Source organism: Mesoplodon bidens (assembly GCF_964165515.1).
Source record: "Mesoplodon bidens genome assembly, chromosome: 1".
Lineage (NCBI taxonomy): Eukaryota > Metazoa > Chordata > Mammalia > Artiodactyla > Ziphiidae > Mesoplodon > Mesoplodon bidens.
The window spans coordinates 51140316-51164855 of NC_138176.1; the positions used below are offsets into that span (position 1 = coordinate 51140316).

At 36.1% G+C, this 24540-nt stretch overlaps 1 protein-coding gene across 2 annotated transcripts in view; it reads right to left on the reverse strand.

The window, feature by feature from the left end:
- SHLD2 (shieldin complex subunit 2) overlaps nt 1-24540 on the reverse strand; it is a 101855-nt gene that overhangs the window by 22950 nt on the left and 54365 nt on the right. For both annotated transcript variants that reach the window (XM_081240553.1, XM_081240552.1), the window contains exons 5-7: nt 8696-8890; nt 8220-8354; nt 4513-4719 (exon numbers count right to left, since the gene is read on the reverse strand). In XM_081240553.1, coding sequence (XP_081096679.1) covers nt 4513-4719; nt 8220-8354; nt 8696-8890 — 537 coding nt within the window. The remainder of the gene's footprint in view (nt 1-4512; nt 4720-8219; nt 8355-8695; nt 8891-24540) is intronic.

Consider the following 24540-nt stretch of genomic DNA (forward strand, 5'->3'; position numbering starts at 1 on the left):
TAAATAAAAGGCATCCAGACTGGAAAGAAAGAAGTAATACTGTCTTAACACACTGAAAACTATAAAACACAGCTAAGGAATTAAAGGAGATATAAACAAATGGAGAGATACATCTTGTTCATGGATTGGCAAACTCAGTGTTAAGATGCTTCAGTTCTTCCCCAAATTGATCTGTAGCTTCAACACAATCCCAATCAAAATCCCAGTAGGCTTTTTTTGTAGAAATTGACAAACTGATTCTAAAATCCATGTGGAAATGCAAAGGTTATAGAACAGCCAAAACAACTTTGAAAAGAACAAAGTCGGAAGGCTAACAATATCTGACTTCAAGACTATCAGTATAAAACTTCAGTAATCAAAATAGTGTGCTATTGGTGGAAAGATAGACAAATAGATCAATAAAACAGAAGAAAATCCAGAAATAGACCATACATGTGGACAACTGATTTTGACAAAGGTGCAAAGGCAATTCAATGGAATAATCTTTTCAACAACTAGTGCTTGAACAACTGGATAGTCATACAGCAAAAAACAAATAAAAAAAACCCAACTTCAAGCCATACCTCATGTCATATACAAAATTAACTCAAAATAGATCATAAACCCAAATTTAAAACCTAAAACTCTAAAACTTTTAGAATAACACGTAGGAGATAAATTTTTGTGATATTGGGTTGGCAAAGATTTCCTAGAAATGACACCAAAAGCACAATTCATACAAGCATAAATGGATAAACTGGACTTCATTAAAATTTAAAACTTGTGCTCTTCAAAAGACCTGGGTAGGGCTTCCCTGGTGGCGCAGTGGTTGAGAATCTGCCTGCCAATGCAGGGGACACAGGTTCGAGCCCTGGTCTGGGAAGATCCCACATGCCGCGGAGCAAGTGGGCCCGTGAGCCACAACTACTGAGCCTGCGCGTCTGCAGCCTGTGCTCTGCAACAAGAGAGGTCGCGATAGTGAGAGGCCTGCACACCGCAGTGAAGAGTGGCCCCCGCTTGCCGCAACTAGAGAAAGCCCTCGCACAGAAACGAAGACCCAACACAGCTAAAAATAAATAAATTAAAAAAAAAAAAGACCTGGGTAAAATAATGAAAAGACAAGTAAAAGACTACAACAAAGGCAAGAAAAGACAAGCAACATTTTTGCAAAGCTTATAGTTGATAAAGAACTTTTACCCAGGGAGTTCCCTGGTAGCCTAGTGGTTAGGATTCTGGGCTTTCACTGCTGTGGCCCAGGGTCAGTCCCTGGTCTGGGAACTGAGATCCTGCAAACTGCACAGCACAGCCAAAAAAAAAAAAAAAAAAAAAAAGAAAGAAAGAAAGAAAAATAATTTTTACCCAGAACATAAAGAACTCTCAAAATTCAATAAAACAATCAAGTCAATTTTTTTAGGTAGGCAAAAGATTTCAATCGACACTTCATCAAAGAAGATATATAGTTGCCAATTAAGTACATAAAAGATGTTCAAAACCATCAGTCAATAAGGAAATGCAAATTAAAACCACAATGACCCATTACTACACACCTATTAGAATGAACGAAATTAAAAAGAATGTCCATACCAAGTGTTGAGGTAGGTGTGTAAAAAACAGAACTCTCATACACTGCTGGTGGAAATGTAAAATGGTACAACTACTTTGGAAAACAGTTAGGCAGTTTATTTTTATTTTTTGGCAGTTTCATTAAAAGTTAAACATATGCCTACCATATAATCCAGCTATTGACTCAGTTCCTAGGTATTTACTCATGAAAAAAGAAAGACTATGTCCATATAATGCCTTATACTTGAATGTTTATAGAAGCTTTATTTATAATAGCCAAGAACTGGAAACAACCCAGATGTCCATCCACAGCTGAACAGATAAACAAATCACAGTATATTCATATAATATGTACTACTGATACACACAACCACATAGATACATCTCAAAGAATTTGCTAAGTTAAAGACGCCAAACAAAATAATGTACATACTGCATGAGTCCATGTATATAAAACCATAGAGAATTCAAAGTAATCTCTACTGACAGAAAGCAGATTGATTGCCTGGAAGGATCTGGGGCAGGGATGAGGAGTCAGAAGAGATTACAGAGAGACAGCTGACGGTTTCATGACTGTGGTGACGGTTGCACGGGTTTCATGTCAAAACTCACCAATGTGAATGTGCATGCTTTAAAAAAGGGTAATTTCCTGTGTGAAAATTACATCCCCAAAACCCTGTTAAAAATTTTTTTTTAATCTGACTCTCTGAATCACATTTGAAAAGCACTAACTCTGGACTTCCCTGGTGACACAGTGGTTCCTGCCTGCCAATGCAGGGGACACGGGTTCAAGCCCTGGTCCGGGAAGATTCCACATGCTGCGGAGCAACTAAGCACATGTGCCACAACTACTGAGCCTGCACTCTAGAGCCTGTGAGCCACAACTACTGAGCCTGTGTGTCTAAAGCCCGCGCTTCACAAGAGAAGCCACCATAATGAGAAGACCACTCACCACAACAAAGAGTAGACACCGCTCTCCGCAACTAGAGAAAAGCCCATGCACAGCGACGAAGACCCAATGCAGCCAAAGATAAATAATTAATTTAAAAAAAGAAAAAGAAAACCACTAACTCTGAAGTATCCTATTAACTGCATATGACACAACTCTTACATTTCTGTGGATGAACCAAAAGTGGGCATAGCATGCTAGTAAAAAAGCCCAAGAAATATAGTTGAGAATCTTAGCATGTGATCTCTTAGGAGCTTCAACTTACTTTATTTGGGACCAGATTCTTTTCACTAGAAAAACTGTTAAAGTAATCTTAGTCCACTTAAAACACATTTAGCATTTAACAAAATCTAAAACCATCTATAAGAATTCAGAAAATTATTTATGCAGACTGGAGAATAAACTTCACATTCAGTATCAAGATCCAAAGCTCCTGAGTTATTCTCAATAACTCAACCTATAAAAGCACCAAAAATAGTAATCTTACAGAAATTCTGAGGAAAATTTTTGACCAAATTTTTCTTCTTCATTAAAACTTAAATTATGTAACAATAAACCTGCAGATACATCTCATTTTTTTCAACCCTTACTTGCCCTCTAAATACATTTGCTATGGACTTCCCTGGTGGCGCTGTGGTTGGGAATCTGCCTGCCAATGCACGGGACACGGGTTCGAGCCCTGGTCTGGGAAGATCCCACATGCTGCGGAGCAACTGGGCCCGTGCGTCCTAACTACTGAGCCTGTACTTTACAGCCCACAAGCCACAACTGCTAAGCCCATGTGCCCAGAGACCATGCTCCACAACAAGAGAAGCCACAGCAGCCGCTGGAAAACTTTCTATTAGTTTCCAAAACTGATAATCACTGACATTTACTCATTACTGGCATTTAGCAACCTTAACTATAGCTTTAAATGCTGTTTAATTTGTTATACCTTCAACCAGGAGTTAGCATCTTTTTAGCATCATTTCTGTAGTTAGGAATGCAATTTAGTGAAAAGTATTTCCCACTAAAATTGTAGCAGTTTATCTAGCTATTTTCACTATTTTACTCTCTCTTCATTCCAAAGTGTATAGCATTCTGAACCTAAAACATACGCCTTTTACTACTGCACTCAAAATAAATTAATTATATTTAGTTCATGGAAATTGTGTGAGTGTGTGTATAAAATTCATCAGGCATTCTTCCAAGTAGTATGCTTCTGAGAATGAAATTTATACGCACACTCACACTCACACACACATATTTGAGTTCAGGAAGTATGTTATTACATTATACAAAGCAGTAAGTAAATTCCGTAAATTCTGTATCAATGCTAACTTTTAACATTCATGTATAGATGATAGCTTAGTAACTTGATAAAATGTTTATCTCAACAGTGATTCTGGCTAGAGTCATTTTTCTATTTCTGGCTTATTAAATGATAAGCTGCTTTTAACTACATGCAAAAAATATTTTTAGGTAATCCCTAATAATTACAAATTAACCTCAAAGGATTGTAGGCAAAATGTTAGGAAGATGTCAGTACCTGTTTCAGCTACTTACAGAGATCTATATTTCACTTTTATATTCAATTACACATTTTCCCCACAAATGGCAGCTTCTTTGCTTATATTAATACTAGCAGACTTCCCTGGTGACGCAGTGGTTAAGAATCCTCCTGCCAGTGCAGGGGACATGCGTTCAAGCCCTGGTCCAGGAAGATCCCACATGCTGCGGAGCAACTAAGCCCGTGCGCCACAATTACTGAGCCTGTGCTCCAGAGCCTGTGAGCCACAACGACTGAGTCCGTGTGCCACAATTACTGAAGCTCACGTGCCTAGAGCTCGTGCTCCACAACAAGAGAAGCCACCGCAATGAGAAGCCCGAGCACCACAACAAAGAGCAGCCCCTGCTCGCCGCAACTAGAGAAAGCCTGAGTGCAGCAATGAAGACCCAACGCAGCCAAAACTAAATAAATAAATAAATAAAAGTATTAAAAAAAAAAAACTAGCAATGTCTTATATAAATAAAGGTCTTACCTGAACGCTTATCCTCTAGGTGTGTCGCTAAATCTGACATCTTCACAAAGGAGGGTGTGTTTTTTTGAAATTTTGCTTTAAATGTAATTGCCCTTATATCATCATCAAACAGGCACTCACAGGATGACCATGGTGTCGTGTGCAATTCTAGGTTCTCTAGGATACAATTGCGCTGAACAAAAAGATATTTAAATTCCCAAATATAATCTTAAACAAAACAGAAACAAAAAGTTACCAAAAAGGAAATAATCTAGGCTCAAAATCAGATTAAATAGATTGACCTGATTAAATCAGTTAAATACAACTTTCATCACATTAAGGAATTTGGATATAAAGAGGCAAAATATGAATGTTGTATTAAGGCAATAAGATAAGAATGCTAGAAATAATTTTAACAAAAATTTTTCTAAAGATTACTTGGTCTCCTAAACAGTCATAACTTATCATAATCAACTGCTTTTCAAAGTAGCAAACTCTCATTTTGAAAGCTACAGAAAAGATTTTTTAAAATAATGGCATAGAAATGGACGTCTGCCATAATCAATATTACTCATTGATTTTTCAACACCTTAGTTTCCTTTTATATTTATTCATTTATTTATTTATTTAGTTGCACTGGGTCTTAGTTGACGCAGGTGGGCTTCCTTAGTTGTGGCTCTCAGGCTCCTTAATTGTGGCATATGGGCTCCTTAGTTGCAGCTTGAGAGCTCTTCAGTTGTGGCATGTGAACTGTTAGTTGCAGCATGCATGTGGGATCTAGTTTCCTGATCAGGGATTGAACCTGGGCCCACTGCATTGGGAGTGCAGAATCTTAACCACTGTGCCTCAGGGAAGTCCCCTTAGTTTTCTTATTTAGCTAATTTTTCCACAACAAAAGAAAGCATTTAGACTCAGTTGCTCCTATTTTTAATTCCCTTAGTAATAATTCTGAACCACAGTAGCACAGACCTTCTTGCCAAATAATCAGACTATAAGTTAATAGATTCAACTTTAAAACTATATCAAAACAAAAAGAGGTCTCTTAGCACTAAGTTTTCTAATGACAGTTGTCTTTTTAGTTTCCCACATACTTCAGGCCATAAATCTAATTCACAACACCCTACCAGCTTCCTCAGTTTCTTTCATTGGACAGCTTTTTTTTGTGGACAATCTTAAAACAAGTCAATACATCTGTATAGACAGAGCATCATTAGAAAGAGCTAAAGCATGTATATTCCAAGCTGTTGCTTAAAACCAATCACTATTTTAAAATAGTTTTCTTGCATTATAAAATACATGCTTAGAAATCACAGATAAGCAAAGAAATAAATGGCAGCTATAATCAACACCTCAAAATAAACACAGTTAATGTTTTAGTGGCCATCTAGTTGTTCTCAATTTGTTTGCTTTTTACTGATGTCAAATATATTTTTACATGTCATTAAGTATTATTCTACATTATTTAAAAATACTGCGTAATATGTCACTGCACAGATACACCAAAATCTTAAAAATTATTAGAGTAATCCTCTCTTTTGGGGCATGTTTCTTATTTTTCACTATTATAAATAGTACTGTGATAAAATACTTTTAGATACATCTTTATGCACAACCATGATAAATTCCTATTAATTATGATTGTTAGGCCAAAGGTATTCCAAATTCTAAGGCTTTCATATGCATTGTCAATTGTCTTCAAGAAAGGTTTTACCCCTGAAACTAATACACTGTAAGTCAATTATACTTCAGTTAGAAAAACAGTAAAGAATAGGGCTTCCCTGGTGGCGCAGTGGTTGAGAGTCCGCCTGCCCATGCAGGGGACACGGGTTCGTGCCCTGGTCCGGGAAGATCCCACATGCCGCGGAGCGGCTGGGCCCGTGAGCCATGGCTGCTGAGCCTGCGCGTCTGGAGCCTGTGCTCCTCAACGGGAGAGGCCACAACAGTGAGAGGCCCGCGTACCGCAAAAAAAAAAAAAAAAAAAAAGACTTCTATTAAATGATTTCAGGAGAATATTGCATTGGAAAGGCATTTAATTCTGAATAGCTTATTTTATGCATACCCAAGTCCCAAGAAGTGTAATTTATGTCCCTAGCCCACCCTCATTAGGACCTAAACTGTGACCAATGCTTGCTACCTATAAGGCATACCAAATTCCTACTAACAACGCATATTTCTAAAAAATGCAAATTGGGGATTAGTTTCTTATTCTTCTTCTCCAAAACATTGACTCTGTTATCTCTAGTATTCAGTAATGACTGCTTGACGATCATTTCTGATTATATCACCTAAATGTGAGTTTGTTTTCCTTGGGAACAAGTAAAACCAGGGCCCAGTACAGAAAGAATAATACAGAGAATGCCTTAAGAAAAAAAAAGAAATACTAAATGAATAGACAGAATGCTAACAATTTGTGAAAGTAGAATCACTTACTTAAATGATTCTTCAAAATTGGTATTTTCCCATTTTAGAAAGAATGATCTTGAGGTATTAAGGTAGATATTAAAACTTAAAAAACAATGATTATAAATAAATATGCTGAATGAATGAACAAAGAACAACTACACCTTAATTCCTGGATTCATAAATTTTCAAAATTAACTTAAATATCATAGAATTATCTAGAGATAACTACAATTCCTCTTCTATTAACCAAATAACTATTAGTTTTAAAAGAATATTCATATTAAGCATGGAGCAATCTGCTTTGCTACAGCTCCACTGTAATTGGAATGACACCTTCGACCTACATTCTGCTCAGCATGCAGTAGACTCATGTTCCTGGCCATGACATGGTGGTCAACAACGATGGTTTGTCTATCATCGACACATGTTTCAGATTTCTCAACCAAACAAATATTTGTCACTGTTTGATCTTAACATAAAAGTCAAAAGTCAAATCCTAGTTATGGGCTATTAATGATTAAGAGAGACAATGTGATAGATCTTTAGATAACTATTTTGAAATAGAAGTTTGAAAGAAACATTAACTCTTACAGGTAAAAAAGAATGGGTCACATACTTAATCTTTGAATTAATTTAGCAGAGTAAAATAACTCATAAGCCAGTAATTACACTGTTTCTGATTGCTGCAGCTAAAGGATCTCACAATATCAAAAGGAAGATGTTATACTGTTTTATTGAAACATCAATTCCATTTAACTCAATACATCATAAGTGATTAACTTATGCTTCAAAGAAAAATGTAATCATGTGTCATACTTTAAACATGAACATTCTATGGATGGCTAATAGTCCACACTTTTAAAACAAGTGGAATAAAAACCTGGCGCACAGTAATTTATTAAACAGTAACACTGCGACTTGAAAGAGTTAATGCAAATCCCCTAACATCTGCCCTACAACCAGAGAGAAGTTTATTTATCAGAGTACTTTGGCTGAATAAAAATTGTAGAAGCATCTCCAGAATTAAATTTTTAAACAACATTATCCAAAGAAGGTAAGATCTTCACTACAAAGGTAAAGTAGTATACCTGGGAATAAACAGAAGATTTTATTTTGCTACCATTAATTATAGAAGACTTTTTAGATCACTGAATTGCTTACAGGAGGTATAAAATTATAACAGAAGAAATCTGCAAAAGAATATTCAATCATGATCAATTATATTTCAAATGTAGTCTGATCTCCAGAGTCTCTTCATCTTAGGCTCTTAAGCATTAATCATTTACCTAACTATAAATAGATTAAATGCTTTTTGGTGTATTTACCTTTTTTCCTTTGAAGTTGAGGGTACCAGGCTGCTCCAGGACCCCATAATACAAGCACATAATGTTGACCTTGGGCCTGTTCCACTGTTAACATAATTTTCCTTTGCTTCTGTCCTCTATAACTGTATAATGCCTCTGGAAAAGGAAAAGAAATATTTTAGTTGGCATTACTCTGTTACATGGGATACTGTACTTCAGTGTCTAATGATATCTACTGATAACCAAATGGTACACTAAGACGGTCCTGTATCTTAATTTTTTAAATTGAAGTATAGTTGATTTACAATATCGTGTTAGTTTCAGGTGTACAGCACAATGATTCAGAAGAATATACATATATATATTCTTCTTCAGATTCTCTTCCCTTATAAGTTATTACAAAATATTGAGTATAGCTCCCTGTGCTATACAGTAGGTCCTTATTGTATCTTAATTTTTTTATAACCTAAAATTAAGGAGGCACCCAAAATATTTACCTGTCAGTATAGTGATATCAACAACTCTTAGAACTGCATGGACTAATACGTCTGGCTGAAGCTGCTCCAATTCTACAAATTCTATACTGCTCATTTTCTGAAGCTGCCTCTGAGGAAGATCTCTGAGATAGGAATGTTTTGAAGACACATATGCCAGTAAGTCTTGAAGTACAATATCACTAACCATACTGGAATCTAAGAAAGAAAGAAAAAAAAAGACGACATGTACAAAAAATGGAAACATTATATTTTCCTGATAACATGGTATCTTCTTAGAACTGTTTATGTTGTAAAGTGTGATTAAGTGTAAAACATGATTTCATTTCTATAAAACATGTAGCTTATTCTTGAATCAGTTTAGATGACAAAATAAGCTTGATATTTTTAACCAATGGAAATGGAATTATTTACCCTCTCCAAAAAACTTGCCCTGCTCTCTTACTTCTCTATTTTGTTAATAATATCATTTTTCCACCAATTAACCAAGACCAATATTTCAATTATTTTTTGATTCCTCCATTACCCTGTTGTATCCAATCAGTTCCCTAACTCCTGGAGTCTGATTTGATCACGTCTTCCCCAACTATCCCAACCACTGCTATTCTTCCTCAAGACTGTTAGCATTTCTCATCTGAAATACTCGAAGACTCCCCTAACTGGCTCCCCCGGAACATGCCTTATTCCTTCTCACTGCTAAGCCTCTGCCTTCACTATATTCACTGGCTATAATGCTGTCATCCTCCTCTCTCCCCATCCAAATACTATACAGAAAAACAACCACTATAGACTCCCAGTGATTTCTCCTTCCCCTGAACTTAGTTTTTATCTCTAACTCTCTTGGCATTTGTGCATGCGCTACTTTACATTTCTCTTGATTGTTAGATCGATTATTTAGTTCTTAAGTCATTATGCTACTTAGATGTTTTTCTCTCCTGTCTCAATTTTTTTCCTCATTTTTATACTTTACATACAATAAAATACACTTTAAATGTACAGATGGATGAGTTTTGCTGATTAAAATCTAATTTCCCTGAAGGAAAGGGAGGTATGTTTAAATAAATGACTAATTGTTGATGAAAAATAAGATCTTAGCAAAAAACAGGAGTACCTTTTGAAAAGCAGAGTCTGTTAACTGATTTCAATAGAAAAAAATCAATGATTCTTCTTTCCTTCTCCCAGTATCATTTTCATCCTAATGTATTTCTTGTGCCACACTAAAGCCTCATTATTCACTCACTCATCAGTAGACCATCCACTATGTGCCAGGCATCATACCAGGTGCTAGGGACACAAAGACATGAACCCAAGGCTGAAGAAATTATCAACCTAGAGGTTGATAACCAACAATGGGCTTAGGGTATATGCAGTATATGTAAGCATTCCTAAGAGCACACCAAAAGAACTGCCCCGGGAAGTTGGAAGAGGCTTTATTGTGGAAATATTTAGCAAGGTTTTGGAAAAATGCCTAATAAAAGGTTTCTAGGTAGTAACTGGGAAGGATAGTATATTACCAAGTAAAGAGAAGGGGCTGGTAATCCTTTATGTACCTTAGACGCTTTGATATTCTGATAAAGCATAGAGACCCATTATCAGAATAATAATTTTTTTATGAATAGAGTTTATTTATTTATTTATTTATTTATGGCTGCATTGGGTCTTCGTTGCTGCGTGCGGGCTTTCTGCAGTTGCGGTGAGCAGGGGCTACTCTTCGTTGCGGTGTGCTGGCTTCTAATTGCGGTGGCTTCTCTTAGTGTGGAGCATGGGCTCTAGGTGCGCAGGCTTCATTAGTTGTGGCTCACAGGCTCTAGAGAGCAGGCTCAGCAGTTGTGGCTCACGAGCTTAGTTGCTCCGTGGCATGTGGGATCTCCCCACACTAGGGCTCGAACCTGTGTCCCCTGCAGTAGCAGGCAGATTCTTAACCACTGTGCCACCAGGGAAGTCCCCAGAATAATATTTTTATAACAGCTTTATTGGAACATAATTTACATATATAAAGTTCACACTTTTAAAGTGTAAAATTCAGTGTTTTTTTTAGTATTTCACAAAGTTGTGTAACTATTACCATTATCTAATTTAGAACATTTTTATTACAGAATAATATTTTTAAGTTCATGAAATGAAATAGGATAGTAAAACCAATTATATGGAAATACAGTAATCAAAATATTTTTAAAACTGGGCATAACCTATGAGCCTCATTAAAACATTAAATAACAAGATATAGCAGAGTATGCAGCAACTACTTTAATTTCAAAGTATGCCAAAGTATCATGGGCATAAATGATATTCAAGTTATCTTCAACAACTGTAATGTGATATGAAAATAGATGTGTTTTCCACTGGTGACCAAGTCACAAGTATTGATAATATTACTGTGGATTGTCACCTTATTCATAATGGAAGGAAATGCTAATTTTCAATAAGCAATTAGTGAAAATAAAGATGTAATATCTTACTGTTACCAGAGATGGAGGTGGGGGCAGGGGAAAGTGGATGAAGACAGTCAAAAGGTACAAAGTTCCAGTTTTAAGATAAATAACTACTAGGGGTGTAATGTACAACATGATAAATATAATTAACACTGCTGTACATTATACATGAAAATGGTTAAGAGAGTAAATCCAAAGAGTTCTTATCACAAGGAAAAAGAATATTTTTCTATTTCTTTAATTTTGTATCTATATGAGATGATAGATATTCACTAAACTTACTGTGATAATCATTTCATGATGTATGTAAGTAAAATCATTATGCTGTATGCCTTAAACTTATACAGTGCTGTATGTCAATTATATCTCAATAAAACTGGAAGGGAAAAAAAGATGTAATGTCTTCTCATCCAAGTTTATGGACGCTTTAATGTAGAGGAATCAATTTTCATAGATGAAAGAGTAGGAAGAACTTTTAGAAGGTTAGTGACCATCCAGCAGATGAAAGGGCTAGAAACCAGGCAAGACTGCTTAAAGGGGAAAACGGTGATAGATTTGTGAACTAGTTCTGAGGTAGAATCCAAGAAGCAATTAGATGTGGAGGGTAAAGAAAAGACTGCAGAAGACATCAAGATTTCTGGCACAAACGAGTGGATGGATAAAAACAAATGTTCTGGGCTTCCCTGGTGGTGCAGTGGTTGACAGTCCGCCTGCCGATGCAGGGGACATGGGTTCGTGCCCCGGTCCGGGAAGATCCCACATGCCGCGGAGCAGCTAGGCTCGTGAGCCTTGGCCGCTGAGCCTGCGCGTCTGGAGCCTATGCTCCGCAATGGGAGAGGCCACAACAGTGTGAGGCCCGCATACCGCAAAAAAAAAAAAATGTTCTAAAGCTTTTAGAATCTGATACATGAAATCTATTCTAATTAAGGTGACTCAATTCCTAAATGGATTTTATAAAATAATGGTGATAGCATAACAAAGATAATGAGCATAAGAGAAAAGAACAGACAGTATGAAAGATGAATGAGAAAAAGGGGAAGAGTGGGGATAAGGAGACCAGTTAGGTTACAGCAAAACCCAACTCCAGATATCTCCTTCCACAGCTCCAGTTTATTCACCAGGCCTCCTGATTCCTCTTTCACAATATTTCCAGCACATTTGGAATCAGAAAAACTGGGTTCAATTCTGACTTCGTCAATAATGACTCCTCTGAAATTGTACTTAACATCTCTGGGCTTTATTCTTTATCTACAATAAGAGCTTTTTTGGGGAAAAAAGATTGCTAATATCAAATTATTTACTTATTCTTACTTCATAAAAATTTGTACAGAAACATCTGATTACTTAGATTTCAAATAAAATATTCTACTTCATGAAAACATTGTGTTAAAACTTAGATTTATATACTTAATTTAATAATATTTAAGATAAATTTATATCCTGTCACATTATCAGGACTGGGTTTGTAAAATTTATAACACCTTACTGTAATGAGGAAAGAACAGGAGCACCATACACATATTGATCAGAAGTAAGAATGCTCTCATGAGTTGTAACAACTTGCAAAAACAAAAAATCTCTTAACTAAACTAACCAAATTGACTTATTCTTTCAGAAGAAAAACAATTGCAATATTATCAAAGTATCAACTGTTAACTATTTCCCTAAATCAAACAAAAAAAGCCTTAGAACATACTTTATTTAGCTACTAACTTGTGTAACCTGTGAAAAACAAGGCAATATAAATTCTTATGTAAGTATAAAAACAAATTTGAAGTAACCTCTAAAGGTTATTTAATTAGCTCAAGGTTTTTCACATTGTTCTACAAAACCTGAAGCTCCCCAGGTTCCATGGGATATTCTCCATCCAGAATTAGATCCTAAGATTTTTATGAAATTACTGAACTAGAGCAATCTTACTTGAATCTATATCAGTCTTAAAACCAAAACTATCTACAACATCTGTCTCTCAAATCCCTTGCAAAATATTTACATACCATGTTATTTTCATTATTGTAAAACATTCTTTACCCTTCCATTGTATTAACATCTATAAAACATTTATAAAAGCCATTTAGCTCCTTGGAAATATGCTTTCAAAGATGTAGCAACTTCGAATGCTCATAATAAAAGATTAAACTTTAATCTTTTTTTTTCTAAACTTTAATCCTTTAAAGAAATCCCAAAATTAAAAATTGGCTGACTTCAACTGGCCAAAACCATACCGTTTTTAATTACTATAGGTTCACACTAAATCCTGATATCTAAGAGGGCAAATTATTCCTGCTTTTCTTTTTCAAAAATGCCCAGGCTAAAAAAATATATAGATAAATATAAATAAGTAAATACAATAAAGGCCCAGGCTGCTTTTGACCACTTACTCTTTTACCTATCAGAATAATCTTATCAAATTTCATGAAAATCTTATTGGGATTTTGATTGGATTTTTACTGAATTTATAGATCAACTTGGAGAGAACTGAAATCTTTACAATGTTAAACCTTTCAGTGAACAAAGTATGTTTATTTAGTTTTTTAATATCTCTTAATTTTTTCATTTAACAACAAAATTGCTAAATTTCTTACTAGATATTTAGTACCACATGATAATATTGTAAATGGTGCCTTCTCTTTATTTGTGTTACCAGTTGTTAGTCACTCCACTCTAGAAATGCAACTGACTTTTGTATATTAACCTTATACCTGGCCACCTTGCTAAACTTTCCCATTATTTCTAATAATTTGCTTGTAGTTTTAAGAGGGGAAAGATCCTTTGTAAATCTATGAATAATAATTATAATAATCCATCACATCATCTATAAATAATGACAGTTTTATTTCTTCTTTTCCAATCTTTCTGGAAATTTCTCTTTCCATGTTTTCTCACACTGGTTAGTATCTCCAATAATATGCTGAATAAAAGTAGTAACAGCAGCATCCTAGTCTCGTTCCTAATTTTTTTAAGGAATGTTTCTAATATTTCTCCAATTAAGATATCTGCTCTGGATTTTTAAAATATACTTCTTATGAATTTAAAATAAATTTCCTTCTATTCCCAATGAATAGGGGTTGAATTTTATTTTCAAAAGCTTTTCTGTACCTTTGAGATGAACATATATGGCTTCTTTTAACTTCTTTTTTTGAACTAATATTAGTCTTACAAAAAAGTTGCAAAAATAGTGGAGCTCTCTTATATTCCTTATCCTATGTCCTCTAATGTGAAGATCTTCATATGTACAGAATAATTATGAACAGGAAATTAATACTGCTTAAATACTATTAACTATAAATCTTACTCAAATTTTACCAATTTTTCCACTAATATCCTTCTATGTAGCATCTTATCCAGGATTCTACATTACATTTAGTTATTTCTCTTTAGTCTCCTCCATGCTGCAGTAGTTATCAGTCTTTTTTAAAAATATTTATTTATTTATTTGGTTGCATGGGGTCTTAATTGCAGCAGGCGGGCTCCTTAGTTGTGGCTCGTGGGCTCCTTAGTTGCACACGTGGGCTCCTTAGTTGTGGCATGCGAAGTCTTAGTTGCGGCACGCATGTGGGATCTAATTCCCCGACCAGGGATCGAACCTGGGCCCCCTGCATTGAGAGCACAGAGTCTTATCCACTGCGCCACTGGGGAAGTACCCAGTCTTTCTTGTCATTCATGACCTCGACACTTCTGAAGAGTATTAATCAATTACTTTGTAGAATGTCCCTCCATTTGGGTTTCTCCAATGTTTTCTCATGACTGAAATGAGGTTATGCATTTTTGGCAAGAATACCACAAAAATTATGCTGTCTCCCTTTCAATGCAACATAGCAAGGAATTCATGATATCCTTAATACTGATATTTACCTTAATCACCCAGTTAAGTTGGTGTCTGCCTTGTAAGTTGGTTTTCTCCTTGTAAGCTGATAACTACCTTGGGGAGACATTTTGAGACTATGCAATGTTATTTCTCCCCCAACTTCTATCTACTAATTTTAGCATCTATCAGTGGATCCTTGTTTACAATATTTATTACTGAAGTGGTTACCTAATGGTAATTCTCTGTTTTCCTTTTTCTTCTCACATTTATTCATTGGAATTCCAATTTATTCATTGTGAAGAAGAGCTCTTATTTATTTGTTTGTTTATTTGTTTACTTAATTTATTTTGTAAGTCAGTCAGTTGAATGTTTATTTATTTCAGTATGAACCCATAAATATCTTATTCTATGGGCTATAATCCAATACTATCTTTTTTTTCTTTAAATTGTTCCAGTTTTGGCCAGTAGGTACTCCTTCATGTTGGCTCTTGTGTTCTTTCAAAACAACCCTTTTCTGACACCACCAGATGTTCCAGGCTCTTCTTGTATTTTTGCTGTCCCAGTGCTGTAATCAACCACTTCTAGCAGTGCTGGTTCCTTTTACAGACCAAGATCTGGGCACTAGGTATGATCATTCTTACCGAGGTGTCACTACTTCCGTGTCCTCTCAGCAGACAGAACTAGGAAATATATGTACTAAGCATAGTAGTCCACCTATACATATATCTATATTTCTGTATCCCTTTATCTGTGTGCTTATCTATCTATATATTGAAAACCATGAGCTTATACTAGTATTTCTAGCTCTAATCCAAAAGGTTCCTTTTAACCTTCCCTCTTTTTTAAATATAACTTCTCTCTTTAACAGTGAGAAACCCAATTCTCATTATCTGCAATTTATTTACTTACTTGTTTAATTTTAGTACATATACAGAGTTGTTGCTAATCCATTCCTCTTTGAGAAACACTTTTACTAACTAGATTACATCATTTATGTACGTTTTTTTCCTTAGCCTTACAGAATCCAGTCAATACACTGTTTTCCAGTTTCTTAAGTTTGTTCTTTTTCCCCCCACCCTTCTGTGTAGTTATTTTATTCATCTGTAATACTGTTAGACTCATTTGTCAGTGTTCATTCCATTTTGGGTTCCCCCTCCACCACATTCTAATTGGTTTTAATCGTTTATTTTCGGGGGTATATGAAACATCACTGTGGTTCTGCGAGACAGAGCCACACAAAAAGACATACTCAAAGAGGTGTCGCTCCCTCCTCATCAATGTTACCCTATTTCCATTCCCTCTTTCTTTCTACCCCTTTCCCAACCTTTCCCAAGATTGCAGGTATCCAATCTTGTTATTTCTGGTTTATCCTTTCTTCATTTTTTTTGCACAAATGAGGAGTTACATGTATATTTTCTTATTCCTCCCTTCTTTCTTAGATGAAGGATAGCATACTACATACGCTTTTGGGGGCTTTTTGTTTTTCACATAACAATATGTCGCGGAAATCACTTCATATCACTTCACACTTTTTCATTTTCTTTTTACATCTGCATAGTATTCCACTATGTGACTGTACCACAATTTAATCAACCATTCTATGTATGAGCATTTCAATTTTTTCAATGTCTCATAATTATAAACAATACTGCAAACAATAACCTTGTTCTGATGTATTTTCATATTTTTGTAATGATGGTTGTATCTTCAGGATGGATTCCTAAAAGTAAGCTTGTTGGGTGGAAAGCCGCGTACATATGTAATTCTGTTAGGTATCACCAAATATCCCTCCAGAAGGGTTGTGGCAATTTACCTTCCCACCAGCGATGTGTAAAAGAGCCTTCTCCCCCACAGCCTCATCAACAGAATATGTTGTCCTAGTTTTTAATTTTTGCCAATCTGATAGGCGAACAATGACATCTGTGTTGTTTTAACTTGAATTTCTCGCGTCTACTTCCCATTTTTCCATCAGGTCCACTGTTGCTCAGTTTTTAAGAGTTCTCCACATATTAGGAATACTACTCTTTTGTCTTAGATGTATGTTGCAAATATTCCCTCCAAGTATGCCAGCTGTGTTTTGACTTTATGTTGTTTTTAGTCATTCAAATTTTTATTTTTCCATAGGTAAATATATTAGTCTTGTATTTTATTGCCTCTGGATTCTGAGTAATAGTAAGAAAGACTTTCCCTACACCAGGTTTAGAAGGGAATTCATCTATGTTTCCTTCTAGTAGTTATATGGTTTTATTTTTTACGTTTAGATTATTATTTTTTTGTAATTTATCTTTTTTTTAACATCTTTCTTGGAGTTTAATTGCTTTACAATGGTGTGTTAGTTTCTGCTGTATAACAAAGTGAATCAGCTACACATATACATATATCCCCATATCTCCTCCCACCCTCCCTATCCCACCCCTCTAGGTGGTCACAAAGCACGGAGCTGATCCCCCTGTGCTATGCGGCTGCTTCCCACTAGCTATCTATTTTACATTTGGTAGTGTATATATGTCAATACTACTCTCTCATTTCATCCCAGCTTACCCTTCCCCTCCCTGTGTCCTCAAGTCCATCCTCTACGTCTGCATCTTTATTCCTGTCCTGCCCCTAGGTTCATCAGAACCATCTGTTTTAGATTCCATATACATGTTAGCATTTGGTATTTGTTTTTCTTTTTCTGACTTACTTCACCCTGTATGACAGACTCTAGGTCCATCCACCTGATTACAAACAACTCAATTTCCTTTCTTTTTATGGCTGAGTAATATTCCATTGTATATATGTGCCACATCTTCTTTATCCATTCATCTGTCAGTGGATACTTAGGTAGCTTCCATGTCCTGGCTATTGTAAATAGTGCTGCAATGAACACTGTGGTACATGACTCTTTTTGAATTACCGTTTTCTCAGGGTATATGCCCAGTAGTGGGACTGCTGGGTCATAAGATAGTTCATTTTTAGTTTTTTAAGGAACCTCCATACTGCTCTCCATAGTGGCTGTATCAATTTACATTCCCACCAACAGTGCAAGAGGATTCCCCTTTCTCTACACCCACTCCAGCATTTATTGTTTGTAGATTTTTTGATGATGGCCATTCTGATTAGTACGTGATACTTCATTGTAGTTTTGATTTGCATTTCTCTAATGATTAGTGATGTTGAGCATCCTTTCATGTTTGTTGGCAATCTGTATATCTTCTTTGGAGAAATGTCTGTTTAGGTCTTCTGCCCATTTTTGGATTAGGTTGTTTGTTTTTTTGATATTGAGCTACATGAGCTGCTTGTATATTTGGAGATAAATCCTTTGTCAGTTGCTTCATTGGCAAGTATTTTCTCCCATTCTGAGGGTTGTCTTTTCGTCTTGTTTACGGTTTCCTTTGCTGTGCAGAAGTTTTTAAGTTTCATTAGGTCCTATTTGTTTATTTTTGTTTCTATTTCCATTTCTCTAGGAGGTGGGTCAAAAAGGATCTTGTGGGGCTTCCCTGGTGGCGCAGTGGTTGAGAGTCCGCCTGCCGATGCAGGGGACACGGGTTCGTGCCCCGGTCTGGGAAGATCCCACGTGCCGTGGAGCGGCAGGGCCCGTGAGCCATGGCCACTGAGCCTGTGCGTCCGGAGCCTGTGCTCCGCAACGGGAGAGGCCACAACAGTGAGAGGCCCCCGTACCGCAAAAAAAAAAAAAAAAAAAAAAAAAAAAAAGGATCTTGTTGTGACTTATGTCATAGAGTGTTCTGCCTATGTTTTCCTCAGAGTTTTATAGTGTCTGGCCTTACATTTAGGTCTTTAATCTATTTTGAGTTTATTTTTGTGTATGGTGTTAGGAAATCTTCTAATTTCATTCTTTTACATGTAGCTGTCCAGTTTTCCCAGCACCACTTATTGAAGAGGCTGTCTTTTCACCATTGGATATTCTTGCCTCCTTTATCAAAGATAAGGTGACCATATGTGTGTAAGTTTATCTCTGGGCCTTCTATCCTGTTCTATTGATCTACATTTCTGTTTTTGTGCCAGTACCATGCTATCTTGATTACTGTAGCTTTGCAGTATAGCCTGAAGTCAGGAAGCCTGATTCCTCCAGCTCCGTTTTTCTTTCTCAAGATTGCTTTGGGACTTCCCTGGTGGTGCAGTGGTTAAGAATCCACCTGCCAACGCAGGGGACACGGGTTCGAGCCCTGGTCCGGGAAGATCCCACATGTCACGGAGCAACTAAGCCCGTGTGCCACAACTACTGAGCCTGCGTTCTAGAGCCCGCAAGCCACAACTACTGAAGCCCATGCACCTAGAGCCCGTGCTCCTGAACAAGAGAAACCGCAGTGAGAAGCCCGCGCACCACAATAAAGTGCAGCCTCTGTTCACCGCAACTAGAGAAAGCCCACGCGCAGCAACGAAGACCCAACACAGCCAAAAAAAAAGATTGCTTTGGCTATTAGGGGACTTTTGTGTTTCCATATAAATTGTGAAATTTTTTGTTCTAGTTCTGTGAAAAATGTCATTGGTAGTTTGATAGGGATTGCACTGAATCTGTAGATTGCTTTGGGTAGTATAGTCATTTTCACAATGTTGATTCTTCCAATCCAAGGACATGGTATATCTCTCCATCTGTTTACATTTAGATTCTTAATCCATTTGGAGTTTATTCTTCTATTTGCTGTGAGAATTTGTTACCTGAAAACTCAGTTCACCTTTTCGTGGGTGTCAAGTCAAAAGACACTACCAAGTCAAAGACGGGGAGAAGGCAGGATTTATAACTTGCAGCAAGTAAGGAGAACACTGGTGATCATTCCCAAAGCAGTGTCTCCCTGAACAGCAAAATTGCATAAGTTTTAAGCTAAGGGTACCTGCATATTCATGATGGGGTTTGGGCTGGTGTACACATACTCATGAAGGGACTTGGATGGTTGGCAGAGTCCAAGCTGGAAAAGGTCAATACCATCATCCCTTAGGTTCCAGTTGATCTGGTGGTTCAGCAATTCAGGTTAATCTCTACCTTTGAAATAGAACTGGGAATCTTTACAACGGATATTTTATCTTTGTTATTGTTACTTCTCTTCCCTGATAACAGTCATTGGTTTCTGCATTCCTTTGTTCCCTTAAGATCATTAATTACTGAGACTGTTCAAGGACAAGCATTATGGCCATGCTTAAACCACAAAATGGCTTAGGCCAAAAATGTCTTCTCTTGTGTCAAGAAAGCCATGCCTGGTTCTCTTTCTCTGGGGACTCCCTTACCCCATCTGGTTCCAAAATGGATATAATCTTATCTTTTTCTAAATGGCTACCCAGTTACCTCAGTACCATTTATTAAAAAGCTAACCATTACCTCAGTGCTTTCAGATACCATCTTTGTCATATACTAAATTATACATATGTGGTCTAATTCTGGTCTTCCTATTCTGTCCCACTGATCTAGTTGCCTATTCATGCACCAGTATCACACTGCTTTAATTATGGGGGCTTTAGAGTAGGTTTCAATGCCTGATAAGCCTAGTCTCTCACAGTTTTTCTTTTTCCTAGCTTTCCTAGTTTTTCTGTTTTCCTAGCCATTCTTGCATGTTTGTTTTTCCATATGAATGTTAGTATCAAGTTGTATATGCCATAACATAGCATGTTGGTATTTTTATTGAGACTGCATTGAATTTATAAATTATCTTAAGGAGAATCGGTATCATTATAATGTTGAGTCATCCCATCCAAGAATAGGGAATGTTGTCTTTCCATTTGTTCATGTCTTCATTTTTTTCTAGTGTACTTAAAATTTTTCTTCATATAGGTGTTGCACATTTCTTATTTAATTTATTCTGAAGTATCTTCTTTATTACTATTGTAAATGAGTATTTTGCTACCATTATGCCCTCTGTTTGGTGTTTGTGTATACAAACATTATTGGTTATTTTTAACAGTAATTTTTGTATTGTTACACGACTGAATTCTTTTATTGTTTGAACTGATTTTATCTTTGAGTCCCTGGAGTTTTCCAGATATGTTATCAAGCATTTTTACATAGAGATAGTTTTTATTCTTCTTCACCCATTCAAATGTCTCTTCTTGTCTAATTGCATTGGTTAATAAGTCTATATATAATGGTGAAGAATAGCAGAGATAGTGAACATTCTTATCTTATTACTGATTTTAGTGGAAATGCCTCTAGTGTTTCTCCATTAAATAAGATTAGGCATTAGGGCTAAGCATATCTATATTATTGATACAGTATCAACTGTATTGTAACTGTAGCACCGTACTGAAACTGTACTTATTGATAGAAGGAGAAAGTATCCCTCAATTTTTACTTCCTGGAGTGCTTTTTATGATAAATTGATGTTGAATTTTGTCAAAGGATTTCTCAGCATCTATGGAGATAGTCATATAACTTTTTCCTTAGATTTATTAATATGAAATATGATACTCATGTATCTTCTAATACTGAACAAATCTTCCATTTCTGGAATAAATCTCACTTGGTCATTATTTTCCTAATGTGGTATTAGATTTTGTTTACTAAAATTCTGTTTAAACTTTTTGTACCAATAATCATGTATAATACTGGTTTATATTTTTATTTGTAATGTCTTTATTTGGTTTAGGTGTCAGTGTTATATTTGCTTTATAAAAGGAATTAGGAATTTTCCTTCTTCAATACTCTGGAATATGGGCTTCCCTGGTGGTGCAGTAGTTAAGAATCTGCCTGCCAATGCAGGGGACACAGGTTGGAGCCCTGGTCCAGCAGATCCCACATGCCACGGAGCAACTAAGCCCATGTGCCACAACTACTGAGTCTGTGCTCTAGAGCTCGTGAGCCACAACTACTTAGCCCGCATGCCACAACTACTGAAGCCCACACGCCTAGAGCCTGTGCTCCGCAACAAGAGAAGCCACTGCAATGAGAAGCCCATGCAGCGCAACAAACAGTAGCCCCTGCTTGCCCCAACTAGAGAAAGGCCCACGCACAGCAACAAAGACCCAACACAGCCAAAAATAAATTAATTAATTTTAAAAAATACTGTGAAATAATTTTAACACCATTGGAATTATCTGATCTTTGAAGGTTTGGTAGAATTTCCTATGAAACTATCTGGGCCTGGCACTTTTTTGTATGGTAGTTCCTTAATTCTTTTTTTTTTTTTTGGCTGCACGTCACGGCTTGTGGGATCTTAGTTCCCGGACCAGGGATCCAACCGGGGCCTCCAGCAGTGGAAGCACAGAGTCCTAACCACTGGACGGCCGGGGAATTCCCTGTATTTCTTCTATAGAAACTGGTCAGTTTAAGCTTTCTATCTCTAATGGGATCAATTTTGGCAATCTGTATTTCCCTAGAAAATTATATATCTAGCTTTTTCAAATTTATTTGCATTAAGTTCTGTAAAATAGCCTTTTATTTTTTAAACATATTATTATTATTATTTTTGGCTGCCTTGGGTCTTCATTGCTGCGTGCGGGCTTTCTCTAGTTGCGGTGAGTGCAGGCTCTTTGTTGCAGTGCATGGGCTTATCATTGTTGTGGCTTCTCTTACTGCAGAGCACAGGCTCTAGGCGCATGGGCTTAGCTGCAGCACGCAGGCCCTAGAGCACACAGGCTCAGTAGATCCGAGGCATGTGGGATCTTCCCGGACTAGGGATCGAACCTGTGTTCCCTGCATTGACAGGCAGATTCTTAACCACTGTGCCACTAGGGAAGTTCCCTTTTATTGGTTTTTAACTTCTGTTTCAATGATTATTTCCTCCTCCTCATTTATTCTGTATCTTTGTGCTTTCTCCCTTTTTTCTTTTCTTTCTTTTTAACTTTATTGCATTACAGTTGATTTACAATGTTGTGTTAGTTTCAGGTGTACAATGAAGTGATTCAGTTTACATATACATATATTCATTCTTTTTCAGACTCTTTTCTCATATAGGTTATCACAGAACATCGAGTAGAGCTCCCTGTGTTATACAGCAGGTCCTTGTTGGTTATCTACCTTATATATAGTTATGTGTGTATGTTAATCCCAAGCTCCTGATTTATCCCTCCTCCCCACGTTTCCCCTTTGGTAACCATAAGTTTGTTTTCCGTATCTGTAAGTTTGTTTCTGTTTTGTAAATTAGTTCACTTGTATCATTTTTTTAAAAAATTAGATTCCACATATGAGTGCTCTGACTTACTTCACTTAATATGATAATTTCTAGGTCCAACCATGTTGCTGCAAATGGCATTATTTCATTCTTTTTTATGGCTGAGTAATACTCCATTGTATATACATACCACACCTTCTTTATCCATTCCTGTCAGTGGACATTTAGGTTGCTTCCATGTCTTAGTTATTGTACATCGTGCTGCAATGAACATTGGGGTGCATGTCTCCCTTTTTTCTTGATCAAATTAACTAGTTGGTTCATCTTTTTTTGAAACAAGATTTTGATTTATTATTAAAATTATCATTTTTTAATTCTTATCTTATTAATTTCTGCTTTTACCTTTATTATTTCATTCCTGTTTCTCTGCTTTACTTTGTTGTTCTTTTGCTAGCTTTCTGAGTTTGGAATTTAATTCATTTATTTTTATTCTTTCATTTTTATCGATAAAAAGAATTTAGCTAATAAATTTCTCTTTGATAACTCCTTTAAATGCACCCCAGAGATTCTGACATGCAGAGTTTTCATTATTTTTTTTAAATTCTATAATATCAGTTTGTATTTCCTTTTTTACCCAGGATTTTTTTAATAGGCTTAAAATTTCCAGATATAGGACCTGCTGTTGTTGTTATTGTTAATAAATTCTAGTTTTATACTATTTGATCAGCATGTTTGTAATAATTCCACTTTATAGAAGTTACTGACATTTTCTTTATGACCTACTAGGATCAATTTTCCTGACTGTGTTGTGGATACATGACAAAAATGCATATTTCTATCATTAGAATGTAGAGTTCAATTTATATCCATAAGATCTACCCTATACATAGGATCAACACTGTTCACTATGTTATTTAGATCTTTTATGTCCTTAGTTATATTCTGTCTATTAGATCTGTCTTGTGCCATTAGAGAAATACAAATTAATACCACAATGAGATATCACTACACACTGATTAGAATGGCTACTATTTCAAAACAGGACAATACCAAATGCTGACAAGGATGCAGAGAAACTACAAGGTACACTGTTGGTAGGAGCCACTCTGGAAAACAGTTTGGCGGTTTCTTTTAAAACTGAACATGTATTTGCCATACAACCCCGTTTTCATTACCTCAAGAATTCCAGAGTCTCAGAAACTCCACGGAAGAACTTCTGAGGTCCCTGGAACCACTTGGAATGATATGCAAGGTTTTATATCTATCTACTTAAGTCTCTTTTTCTGAAGAAATGGCCCATAGCTTCTCAAAGAGGTCTATGACTTGCTAAAAGTTTAAGAACCATGACTATATTGACTCTAAGGAAAATAAGAAAATGAAACATGAACCCCAATATTTTTTTCTTTTTTTAAATTAAAGTTTATTTATTTATTTATTTATTTATTTATTTATTTATTTATTTATTTAATTTTTGGCTGTGTTGGGTCTTCATTGCTGCGCACGGGCTTTCTCTAGTTGCGGCGAGTGGGGCTACTCTACGTTGCAGTGTGTGGGTTTCTCATTATGGTG